This window comes from Diabrotica undecimpunctata, chromosome 3, assembly GCF_040954645.1.
Source record: "Diabrotica undecimpunctata isolate CICGRU chromosome 3, icDiaUnde3, whole genome shotgun sequence".
Taxonomy (NCBI): domain Eukaryota; kingdom Metazoa; phylum Arthropoda; class Insecta; order Coleoptera; family Chrysomelidae; genus Diabrotica; species Diabrotica undecimpunctata.
In genome coordinates, this window is record NC_092805.1 from 84,364,322 (window position 1) to 84,378,416 (window position 14,095).

General features: G+C 29.9%; 1 protein-coding gene across 2 annotated transcripts in view; it reads right to left on the reverse strand.

Annotated features, from left to right (window-relative positions):
- LOC140436986 (RIMS-binding protein 2-like) overlaps nucleotides 1-14,095 on the reverse strand; it is a 404,098-nt gene that overhangs the window by 105,595 nt on the left and 284,408 nt on the right. For both annotated transcript variants that reach the window (XM_072526193.1, XM_072526194.1), the window contains one exon: nucleotides 9,109-9,196. In XM_072526193.1, coding sequence (XP_072382294.1) covers nucleotides 9,109-9,196 — 88 coding nt within the window. The remainder of the gene's footprint in view (nucleotides 1-9,108; nucleotides 9,197-14,095) is intronic.

The window sequence follows — 14,095 nt, forward strand, 5'->3', positions numbered from 1 at the left end:
ATGATACCGAAAAATGACATCACTTAAGGCGAAACAAATTGAGCATTTCATATGAAACTTAAAAAAAATATATATTACAGATTTTAAATTAAATATCAACAAGAATATATTAAAAAGTTACTATCAACTAATAAATGACATCAAATTTACGGTAGATGGAGTTAAAGCAAACTGGGTACTTAGTGTTGACAAAGAAGTATAAAGAAAACATGTTTCAATTTCGTATAAAATATAGTTAGAAAAGTTTAAAAGCAGTTCTTTCTTCATACTCCGTATTCTCATGAAATATTTTTATCTTAATGTGCAATGCTCAATTAGATTGACGTACTGTTCATCCACAATATTACCTCAGTATAAGTATAAGTCTAAGTATAAGTATAAGTATAAGTATAAGTATAAGTATAAGTATAAGTATAAGTATAAGTATAAGTATAAGTATAAGTATAAGTATAAGTATAAGTATAAGTATAAGTATAAGTATAAGTATAAGTATAAGTATAAGTATAAGTATAAGTATAAGTATAAGTATAAGTATAAGTATAAGTATAAGTATAAGTATAAGTATAAGTATAAGTATAAGTATAAGTATAAGTATAAGTATAAGTATAAGTATAAGTATAAGTATAAGTATAAGTATAAGTATAAGTATAAGTATAAGTATAAGTATAAGTATAAGTATAAGTATAAGTATAAGTATAAGTATAAGTATAAGTATAAGTATAAGTATAAGTATAAGTATAAGTATAAGTATAAGTATAAGTATAAGTATAAGTATAAGTATAAGTATAAGTATAAGTATAAGTATAAGTATAAGTATAACTATAAGTATAAGTATAAGTATAAGTATAAGTATAAGTATAAGTATAAGTATAAGTATAAGTATAAGTATAAGTATAAGTATAAGTATAAGTATAAGTATAAGTATAAGTATAAGTATAAGTATAAGTATAAGTATAAGTATAAGTATAAGTATAAGTATAAGTATAAGTATAAGTATAAGTATAAGTATAAGTATAAGTATAAGTATAAGTATAAGTATAAGTATAAGTATAAGTATAAGTATAAGTATAAGTATAAGTATAAGTATAAGTATAAGTATAAGTATAAGTATAAGTATAAGTATAAGTATAAGTATAAGTATAAGTATAAGTATAAGTATAAGTATAAGTATAAGTATAAGTATAAGTATAAGTATAAGTATAAGTATAAGTATAAGTATAAGTATAAGTATAAGTATAAGTATAAGTATAAGTATAAGTATAAGTATAAGTATAAGTATAAGTATAAGTATAAGTATAAGTATAAGTATAAGTATAAGTATAATATCTAGTAATAAATAAAATTATGTTTTTAAAAGTGGGTATTATACTTCATTAATAGAGAGCTAAAAAAGAAGAAGCTCATCTTTAAAATGCATTAAGAAACAATAAATATGGTATACTTCTTCAGACAAGAGACACATAAAAAATACCACACATAATTAGTTTGTATATCTGGCACAAGCTCTGCAAATGCCTAAGTGATTCTAAAAAGCTGGCCAAAAATACGTAATACTTTAATTATTCATGCCAATATAAAAAATCTACTTCTACAAAAATTTAAAAGTTATGTTCTGAGTATAGAGTATCTGTAGACTGTTTATTTATATTGTTATACAATAATTTTTAGAAGAAAATTGTATAATTTACAAATAAATAATAAATAAAAACTAAATATGAAACATTTATTAATATAAATATTTTTTTATTTTTATAATTTCTTAACCCTCTAACTGGTAGGAGGTCCATGAGGGCCTTTTCGTTTATTATTTATTTAAGCCGCAGGTAGATAAAAGTCAGGTAGCCGCAAGCTGTTTTGAATCTCCCCCACTAGTTCGTCTAGAGACGAACAAATAATCTGAATTTAGTGAAAACATTTTTTATGAGTTGTTTAGAGCTTCAGGGTCCTGAAGGACCCCTTGCCGGTTTATGTGAAGTTTCGGCTCACTTTGTTGTGATTGTTTTCAACGTTTCATCACTTATTTGTGTATTTTACTTCTGGAAATGGCAAGCAATAACTGGAGAAAGAAAAAATTTAATTTGTCGGTAATGACCGAAGATAAAATCCAAAAACTTATGGACTCTGTTGAAACGGATTCGTCAGAAGGTGATTATAGCAGTGATGATCCAGACATCGACCCAGATTACTAGCCGGATGAGATCGCTCCAGATGACATGATTACCGAGTGCGTGAAAGGCAAACAGGTGAAACAAGCGACTACTGTACTCAAAATCTGAATATGTCGCTAAATATCAGTGAAATAGAAGCACCTGCTGCATTATCAACAATGACAACGGCGATGCAAATCGAAGCTGACGAATGTGTCGAGTCTTTAGAAAAGGAGGACGCTGGGCCGTTTATATATATGAAAGCAATTCCATCTACTTCAGCCGCTGATGCCATACATGCTGCAAGTTTGCCAACGAAATGACCCCGTTCGCCATTACCTGTAATGAAAGATTCTGGTCCTTTGATCACGCCTTCTATTGATGGTTTTACTGGGAGATGTAATAATTATATATTCATACTTTATCAATAGTGTATTATTTTTATTCTCATTTCAGCTATTCTGGATATCAAAAAAGATTCGGAACAATTAACCAAGGTAACGTGGCGTAAGCGATCAATGCGCTTGCATGTAAACGAAGTAGCTTTCCAAGGAGATGCATGGTTGCCATCGTCAATATAAGAACTAAAAACATAGAACTCTGCAATTATTTCTTCACAAAAGAGATTATTGATTTGGTGACCAATGAAACGAATGCTACAGCTCGTCAAGAAAATATCAATACAAAATTCGCAACGAGTTGTGAGGAGATTCGGAAATTTATCGGAGTGTTGATGTACATGTCGATTTATCGATACCCTATTCTAGAGAGCTATTGGAGCAAAAACGCGTTCGCCCCCATCCAGAAGACAATGTCAAAGACAAAATTTATGGAAATAAAGAAACACATTCGAAAGCGCATTCGAAAAGGTCAGCCAGGCTATGATCCACTGTTTCGCGTCCAGAATTGGCTGATAAGGTCAACAATCGTTTCGATTCGATTCCAAAGACGGTTAGATTGTGTGTTGATGAGCAGATGTGTTCGACCAAACTCAAGCATCGTCTTCATCAATTTATGCCAAATAAGCCGCACAAATCGGGCATCAAACTGATTGTGCTGTGTGATTCTCAAGGTTACCATATCGTTTTAAAATTTACAACGGTGCAGGCGACAATATAATTCTTCCTGACGCACCCAATCTTGAAAGTATATCAAACGTTGTTGTACGTTTGTCACAGACCATACTCTGCTTTTCTTATTACATCCTTTACTTCGACAATTTCTATACGTCCTTACCTGTTTTTGTTTATTTACGTGAAAGAGGAATCTATAGCCTTGGTACAGTACGGACAAATAGAATCCTAAACTGTAAGCTTCCGTTGGATAAGGATATCAAAGATAAAGAAAGAGGATATTCTGTTGGATCTGCGTACGGTATTGATTTCAGTACAATTTTATGGAAAGATAACAAGAACATGCAGCTGGCATCGATTACGTTGGCATTGAGCCGTTTTTGAGAGCAAATCCAAATCAAAATATTGCAAAAGTACTACGATGTAATCGAAAGAAAAACAAATACATCAAAGTCAACTGTCCGTAGATCATTCGCCAACACAAAAAACATGGGATAAGTCGATCTGATGGATGGATTGATGGGTCGCTACCATATTAGAGAGAAGACACGTAGTGCAGTGGTTCGAATTTTTTACCACTTGATCGATATGGCTGCAACAAAGGCTTATATTTTGTACCGTCGCATACATGCTGAAAAATGTAATGATTCAAGCAATATCTAGCTCAATAGCGGAACTATTGTTCCGCAATAGCGGAACATGAAAAGTTGATGCTGCTACCAGAATTTAGAGAACAAATTGCTGCTGTTCTCGTTGTATTCAGTAAAAAACGTTTACTTGGCGGACCTTCAACATCAAAATCACAATCGACCTTACCGCAACCAACTACTTCTGGCATTGGAAAACAGCAAAACATCCCATCGACGACATTCGCTTCGACGGTATTGATCTTTCCACTTTGTACAAACATTCTTTTCTATTTTTTTAAGTTTATTATAATAATATCCATTCAAATGAATAAAACGCTATTTTTAACTTAAACCGACAAGGGTCCACTGACGACCCCTTTACCTGTTTTAACGTGGAAGCCAAACAAAAATTGATAATTGCATTTTAATAGCTTTTCTAGGTTTCTCAATATATTATTAAACTTGAAAAAAGTTCCCAACTAAATAGAATAATTTTTAGAATCTTGCCAGTTAGAGGGTTAATATGGCATAAGTAATTTGACAACATTTTTCTCGTTTTCCAAAAGAAATAAAAACAGTTAAAATATCTGATGTCACCTATTATTACAAATGGTTGCTTTTTCTTTCCAAAGGTTTTAATAGAAAGCAAGTGATGTAGTTTAAGAAGAGTAGTTGAATCTAGTTTTATACAGGGTTAAATTATATAAAGAGAAGAATATACAACTGGCATGTAAAACAGGGTTAATTGGCTTTCCATACAGTGACATTAATTTATTCTGCTGCTACTGCACTCCCAGATTTCGATGTGTAACACTATCGTGCCCAGGGGACGCATGGTACAGGAAGAAAAGTGTTGCCTAAGCAATGCCCCAGAGAGCTGGAGGATTATAGTTTGGACACAGTATGGAGGCATTGTGACAGCAGTTCATCCTAACTCGTGAAAATAAAGTAAATAATGAGATAAACGTAAAAGTAAATAAGTTTAAGCAAAACTTACTGTTTCTATGACAAGGTTTGATGTCGTCTTGATACAATAGCTCTAGATACTGCCCTAGATAGAGCAAACAATTTTAAAAAACTAGCTGTAAACAGCAAAGTAACTTTCATCTGGATGTTGGGTTGCCTAACACGGGAAACCTCTTATGAATCAAAAACCATTTAAAAAAGGAATTATGTAATATAAAGTATGCAATACAAAAGAAATTAAAAAAGTTTGTATGCCATGTCTTTTCGAAATTAGAAAAAAATATATTAGATTAGCAACAAAATAATCCCAAATACCTAACTGTATAGCATTATTTTACAAACAGCTTAAATTCCTAGAAGGGGTTGCTGTCACGACTTCGAATAAATGAGAAACCCGGCCTTTTAACGAGGACTTACATCATAAGAAATATCAGCTTTATAGAGTTTAACTAGATTTGGGTTATGCATTAGAGATCTGCTAAATCCATAGACATATAATACAAATAGAATATCTGCTGCAAAACAGTCGCGTTCCCCCAGTGCTACAGAGAAAACTAGGGACTCTCTTTCTAGTGAGCCGGGTTTATCGACCACGTAACCTTTCCATTGGTCATTTAGGCCACGTGGTCGATAAACCCAGAAAATTAGAAAGAGATGCAGGGGCTGCTTTGCGCCAATTTTCTCTGTCACACTGGCAGAACGCGATTCTATTGTAGCGATCAATTTATTTATATTATATAGGTATCTATGGTTAATTTGCGGTGCGTAAATAACCTATGCGATCTTCCTAGATATTATGTATATTTGTAAATAAAAACGGTATAACCAGACATTTATCCACTATATAGAATAAAAATAAGATGATCAAACTTGAATACGCAAATTAAATTAACGAAAAGTAAATAAAGAGAAAGAACATTATTAGAGAGTTATTAAAGATGTGTGTTACGTCGCCCTTAAATAAAAGAACTTTAATTTGACATATATACACATGCGTAGTTTTGGTTCCTTTATTACTGTTCTTTATTAATATAAAAAGTGCAGAAATCTTTTATTTAAATATACCGTTATTTTGACGTAACCTGTCAAATTGTGTGTTAAAATAAGAATGACGTCTATCTCCATTTTTATTTTTTATTTTATTATTAACTTTCATGATTTTTGTTTTGCTCTATACCGATAATAATATGTAAAAGTAACATCTCTATTTTTTCTTCATTTGCTCCAGCTAAATAGCTATTTCTAATTGCTCTTCCATATAGACCGTCCGATTTTAATAAGAAGTTCAACCTCGATTTTATGCCTTATTTTGTGTACTGAAAATATCATATGAGGTAAGCAATAGAAAAGGCAATTTAATGTTGAATAGTGTTCGTTTTTTCTTAATAAAATTTTCAATATTTTCCGCCACTATTCTAAGGTAAAATTTTTTGTTTTCACGACCTGCTGTTAAGCCTTTTTTTGTAGGTTCCTTATCGTAAAAACTAACAAATTTTCAAGTGGCATGAAGGTGTAAATCCGGACACTGTCCTATTAACATTACATGGTTAGGTCGTAATTAAGAACCTTAGGGCACTAGCAGTACTTATGCCAAAATTTTAAATATGATCGTATCCATATATTATCATAGGTAACAGATAGGATCATATAGTTTATTTCCTATTTAACAAATATGATCTTATAAAAATACTTAATGTCATTTGTTAAAATAAAAGATTTTTTTAAAATGTTAGCAATAACTCTATTCTAGACATGAAGTATATTGTACTTTATTAAAGTGTCCTTTAATAAAGGCGGCTTTTATCTTACGGTTTCAATAACTCTATAATAGGAAAAAACCCAATATTTTGTTATAGCCCAGGGAAATAAGCTTTTTTTGGTGACACTCGTCCGGCCAGGCAACCGACAGTTGTTTTGAGTAGTATGGACCTCTATAACAAGAGCCTATATATTTCCTGCAGTCGATTTTTTGGACTTAATTAGTTATTAACAAATTAAGGTCAAAAAACGGCAAACTTTCGCTTTTTTCGTCTATCAGCAAAAAGTAAAGCATTTAAAACAAATTTGAGAAGAGAAAATGGCGTTTTCTGAACGTTCCTATCCTTTTTTGTTGCTTAGAAAGTTGCAAAATTAGTCAAAAATTTCGGTTGTTTATAAACGTTAATAACTTTTTTTTAAATAAACTTATAACTTTTGTATTAAACACAATGTTCGGTCTTGTGGTGCTTAAAATAAGATCGAAGTTGTAAGTCCATCGGTCAAAGAGTTTAAAAGTTGTTTAATCTGTTTATTTCTTTTTTTTTTTTAGCAACAATATAAGTCAGAAATTTAAACAGATATATTAAATATACGGATAGATTCTAAAAGAAGAACATTTATTTTATTAGTATTATTTAAAAAAATGAGGAAAAATAATATATAATAAAATAATTTTTAAATTCAATGTATAACCTATTGAAAAATGACCTCGAAAAACGTTAAAGTCGGCACTTTTTGGTATTTTTAATTGTTCATTTGCATTTTAAGTTTAAAGTAAGTATTTTATGAAAAAAAAAAAATACAAGAATAACGTCTTAGAATAATTCAAATTATTAAAAGAAAGTAATTTTGAAGCAAAAAAGATTTTTTTTATAATTTGTGTTAAATAAATAAATAATAAATAAATAAATAGGTTGCCATGAAAATTTGAGATAATTTTTTCATTCAGGAAAATCTTAAATTTTTTTTCGACACTTTTTATTTTAGAGAGAAGAAATATTAGTAGGTTCTTTAAAGTAGAATGAATTGAATACAATAATTTGTTTTTTTTTCTAATATCTATAATAAGTTTATTGAAAAAGTACATAAATATTTATTTTTTACAATAAAAAAGATCTCAAGTATTCCTAAAAAAAAAAATAAAAACGGAAAAAAAATGTTTATACAAATTAGATGGTTTATTTAAGAACCTAATTATTTAACTAATACATATTCGTAATGTACGCAAAAAGTACATACATATTAAAAAAGATACGTCGAAATCTACAAACAAGAAACAGAGATACAGTTAACAGCTCCTTCCCCCTCCTGCGCTCACTCTAGTTTCAAAGCCGACCAATTTTGAGGACCACAATTTTAAAGCTTTGTGAACGATTCCATTATAGTGCAATCTTTTTCAAATTTTTTACGTTAAAACCTTAAAGTATGAGCCTAAAAAGGGTTTTTAATTGTTATAAACAAAAAAAATCAGTTTTTGCAGTCAACGGTTAAAAAGTTATTCTAATTGAAATAGGTTTAGAAAACGAAACCGGTCGTTTCGGGTAGTAAAATTAAATTGATTGTGAGTAAGTCTAATTTATTTCTTTTGCCTATTTGAAATGGACTCACACAAGCAACACATTCATGGTTATTCTAATTGTTTATAAGCAAAAAAATTGACATGTTTTTGCCAAATTATTTTGCAAGATTTAAAATTATTTTTTATCATTTTTTTTAATAATATTAATAGAATAAATCTTATTCTTTTAAAATCCATCCGTATATTTAATATACCTATTTAATTTTGTGACTTATATTGTTGCAAAAAAAGTTAATTTGGGATAAACAAATTAAATAACTTTTAAACTCTTTGACCGATCGACTTAAAACTCTGATCTTGTTTTAAGCACCACAAGACTCAACATTGTGTGTAATATAAAGGTTAAAAGTTTATTTAAAAAAAAGTTATTAACATTTATAAAAAAACCGAAGTTGTTGTCTTATTTTGCATCTTTCTAAGCAACAAATAAGGATAGAAACGTTTAGAAACGCCATTTTAAAGGTTTTTATATGACTTATAAGTTTCTTTTCTCCTCAAATTTGTTTCAGACGCTTTACTTTCTGCTGATAGGCGAAAAAAGCAAAAGTTTACCGTTTTTTGACCTTAATTTGTTAATAATTAATTTAGTCCAAAAAATCGACTGTAGGAAACATATAGGTTCTTGTTATATAGGTCCATACTACTCAAAACAACTGTCAGTTGTCTGGCCGGACGAGTGTCACAAACAGGGTACCTTTTTAATTATTTCCCTGGTCTATTAACAGACCGATTTTTATTAATCCACTGTTTTTTGTATGACTTTGATAAATGTAAGAAATCTTATACTATAACGTTTTTCATTCTTACGATATATGTTTCATGTGCATACACTTCTATTTTTGTCACTAATGTCAAAAAAAAAACAAAACTGTGTGACAGAACTGAGTTTAATTAGTTTGTTAGTATTCATAAAGTGTGTTTAAAAAATTTAAATAAAAAATTAAACATCGCTTTACCGATAGATGGAATTCCTCCCTGTTGCCGATGGGTGGTGGAGTTAGGAAATATTTCTTTGTCGCTCAAATTCTCTTCCGGCTCAATTATCTGGAAAAAGGACTTACGTTAAATTCGAATATAAGTAATCGGACGATTTTGGTTAGCTTGATAATAATTAAAATATTTAATGCCAAATAGTTGTATATAATTGTTTATACTCTGGAACTACATGCTTCGCGAAACTACACAAAAATTTGATCAAATCCAAATCATGATATAAATGTATAGGTCATTAGAAGCACACAACTTATTTTCTAGTTCAATATTATTTAAATAACAATCGTTACCTTAGATTAGTGACACGACTCAAAAAAAAATTGAATATTACGGAGCAATAAAGTGTTGAATCATTTGTTTGAATTAAATCAAAATTAAGAAAAGTAAGTAAACCAAATATTGCCACCTTAACGTTTGGTTCTAAATAAAACCTACACTTTTATTAATAAATGAAAACGAAGTTGGGTGATAGTAGAAAAATACATTCTCTTTACTCAATATATTTTAATCATATCAAAAAACTAAACACAAACTAAATTAATAAGGAATATTTTTTTAATAACGTTGCGAATGGCAATATTAGGATTACAGCTCTCCTATTATACAATCACTCATATCAATATTAGGCACTGCAAAACTACAATTAAAAGTAACACATTTTTGTGAAAAAATAAAGGCAATTAAGTGCTATAAACGTAACAAATATTTCTGAAAAATATTTGTAACTTCAGAATATTGAGGGCAAGTAAACTTTTCTTTGTCATCGTTAGTCAGTCCCACACAGAACTTGTATACATATCGATAGCATACTATGCACAACCGCATTTCCTTTTTACTGCAGATGTTACAAAACAAACGATACCACGATTCTTCTTTCCTTGATTTCTTTGACGTATTGCTCGTTGCTTTTTTGACAACTTTGGTTGGATTATTTAATTTTGGTATTGGTATGAACTAATATTTGGTAAGTTGCTAAGCTTTACTGTTGATTATTTAATTTCAGGTGTAATTAGCAATCCTGTATCCTTAAGAGAACTGTTCAAGCATTTGGAGTCAGAAGTTGCTACTTGATTAGACCTCGGATTACTTTTTTTTGTTTCTTTTGTAACCGTATTGCCTTTCAGTTTATATTTGAATTCAATTAGTCGACTCTCATCTTTAGAGCTCCTGCTTCTCTTAGATCTTTTAGATATCGTCAATTGAGTCATCGTGAAAACTGAAATCTGATAATGATTCGCTACTTGAGACAGTAATAATTAAACTCTTCTTTTTTAAGGCGAAGGTTCTATTCTGAATTTGTATTACTTTTTGAAGTTATACTTCTATACGCGCGCTCCACGTTGGAAATTTGTATGGAAGTGAATCTGTGAAATCATTACATATGTAAGATAATGAGTAAGAGAGAGACAGAAGATATATTTTCTCTCTCTTCCTCTCTCGAATATAAAAATGTTCCTTTTGTATATATATTTAATATATATATATTATATATATACATATAATATTATATATAATATAATAAAATATTTATTAATATTATTATTTATGTGATATGTTTTGTATTATTTATTAAATGTTCATAATTATATTAGTCTTTTGTATTTCAAAATAATAATCTCAATAAATCACTGTATGACCCAGAACTGTCAATTTTGAAATACTTTGGGTCATGTCCTCGGTAGTATAGTAGTCAGTATCCCAGCCTGTCACGCGGGAGACCGGGGTTCGATTCCCAGTCGGGGAGGACTTTTTTATTAATATTATTACATGATAAATTAAACACATGCGTAAGTATAAAAGTTACGTATATTATTGTCATTTTTAAATACTTATGAATATTGCATTTTAATTTGTATTGTATTATTATATTGAATTATGTTGCACTGTATTCTAGTGTATTTTTTTATGTATATTATTGTCATTTTTAAATACTTATGAATATTGCATTTTAATTTATATTGTATTATTATATTGAATTATGTTGCAGTGTATTGTATTGTATTTTTATAATAACAAATTAAACAATGAATTTTACTGCAGAGTTTGTGTAAAAAAATTTTTGCATTCAACTCCTTTCATACATATATAAAAATAAAAATATACATTTTCATCAAAATATTGATTCAATCCTTCATTTACTATACTCCTATTACAGATCAAATGTTGTTTATTAATTGATAGTAAGTTGTTAATTTGTTAATTCTGTTTCTCTTTCTGTTATGTTTTAGCTATAGCATTACATATGTAATGATTGTGCAGATTGACTCCCAAATAAATTTGTAACGGCGAATGCGTGTATAGAAGTGTAACTTCTACCGGCAGTCCCACTGGACTGCCACACCCGTTTTTTTTTTTATATAGTAAAATGTTGAGGAACTAACGCCACGAGAAGACTTCACTACTCTCGATCCATTCGTTTCTAGTCATATATTTAATCAAGAAGGTTTAAATTAAAAACTGCATAAAAAGATAACTAACAAAATACAGACATTAAATGAGAAGTAAGAAATGAAAAGAATATCTGTCAATAAAATATTCGATTCATAACGATTGTCAAAATTTAAGTCATTAATGTCATCAAATTAATATCAATATGAAATTATCTGTTTAAATTTATATGACACTTTTCGTTTTAAAATAATTTCATATAAATACAATAATCGAAGGGTCACTACGAAAAACGATCAATGTCAATTTTGTCCGAAACTAGGATATATACGCCATGTTGTAGAGGTTGTCAGTTAGTTTGAAACTATAAGTATCTACGGCAAGAAAAGATTAAAGTCTGTCAGAAAATAGGGGAAATAGATATAGACTACCGAATAATAACGATCAAGGTCCAAGCGCTGACGGTAAAAAAGATCAAATTCCAAAAACGCAGGTCCCTGCGTGTCGTCTTTTTGTTTTAATTTCAGTATATTTTCAGATATCGCTTCGTAATATTACATTCTGCTATTTTACACATTTTACAAAAAGAAGTTTTTACTTCATTGTGAGTTTTTTGTAGTACCTGTTCTGCAACGGCTTAGCCGGAAAGCTGAACAGGAGGCAAAATTTCATAGTTCATCTTATCGTTACCGAGTTCGTGCTAAAGTTGATGAACAAATGAAAGATGTAGCTGTTTGCTACAAACTTTGTGTTGTGCAAACTTTAAAGAAAAATATATGTGAACTTTGTACTTCTAAGGCATATCCAAAATTAATTTGCCGGAAGAACTTAATATTACCAAACTCCATCATATGTACAATGATTCCAATAATCAATGAGAATAAAGTAAAAGCTATACAAAACTATTACAAAAAATAGAGGAAGTAGAAGCAATAGCAATGGACTTTCAAAAAAATCTACTGACACCCTACGTAACAATTTTAACACCCTTTATTACTGACGTCAGCTAAATTTTAATTCGTTTAGTATTCATGTTTTATCAGACTCTACATCAGTTTTCTACACATACGATAAAAATCTAGCTGGGAAGGGTACTGATAAATTTATTCTATGATTTTTGTTCATTTTTTCTAGTAATATTAGAACCCAGATACATTTGATTATATTTTGTGACTCTTGTGTGGACCAAAAGGGATCGCACAGTGATACGTTTTTATACGTTTACATGCAGTAAACCGTCTTGAGAGTGTGAAAGATATATTACCTATACGTGAGCATTCTTATTTGGAGTGAGATAGAAACGTGAGCCTTGTCAACGCAAAATCTTACACCGAAACAACAGATAACTGGAGTGACGTCCTAAGAAACAACAGAATCAAATCACCAGCATTTATCAGCGTGATCAACTGTGCAAATGATATGAACTTTTAAAGATGGACCGAGTATCATATCCATACGCGACAAAGTTTCCTATGCCAACGAGGCCAATGAGAATCATGAAAATTAAAAAAGTGAACCATGATTTATTTTACACAAAGAAAATTATTGTGAATGTTACATGTAAGGCGTTTGAGGTCAAAAAAGGATCAATGTCAGAACACTGTTAAGAAAAATGTTTTATTTTATAGTTTGTATTATATAATAATCGTTTGTTTTGTATTATGATTATGAATAAACCTGCAGACCATGACTTCGGCAATATAATTTGTTTATATTTTTAAATCGACCCCAATAATTTGACTTTAAACCTAAAATCATGATTTTACAGAAACTATTAGAAATGCCTATGATCGTTTTTAACGGTGACCCTTCAATTATTATTTTTAAACATCTTGTTTAGTTTATATAATAATAATTAAATATACTATCAAATGATATTTATTTAAAATCCGTAAACTAATTTTCGAAACCAAATTAAGATTTGTGCTTTAATCTGTGCCTTCTAAGAATTGCAAGGCAAAGCAGACGTTGATAAAGATGTTATTAGAGATATGGAGAATCTAAAAATTGCATTCCACAACTAAGCAAAAATCCTTAGCGAATTGGTTTCTTGTACTCGTACAGAGTATATCGGAATAAAGGGAAAAAGACAGTTAAGATTTTATTTCACGTATAGTACGTCTGTGTATCCGCTTATACGTATTTCGCCCTAAAAAGGCTCTACAGAACGGCTATTCACAGTCGCTCTGAAAGTGAAAATAAATCTTTTCTGTCTTAGGAAGCAACTCTAATATGGCTTCGTATGGACGCAAATAGCGACATCTGATATTAAAATCCGTAAACTAATTTTTTACGAAACCAAATTCAGATTTTGGCTTAAATCTGTGCCTTCTAAGAATTACAAGGCAAAACAAACGTTGATAAAGATGTTATTAGAGACATGGGGAATATTAAAATTGCATTCCCCAACATATCTCCTCAACTAAGCAAAGCTAGATGTCGCTATTTGCGTCCATATGAAGCCATGTTAGAGTTGCTTCCTAAGACAGAAAAGATTTATTTTCACGTATAGAGCGACTGTGAATATCCGTTCTGAAGAGCCCTTTTAGGGCGAAATACGTA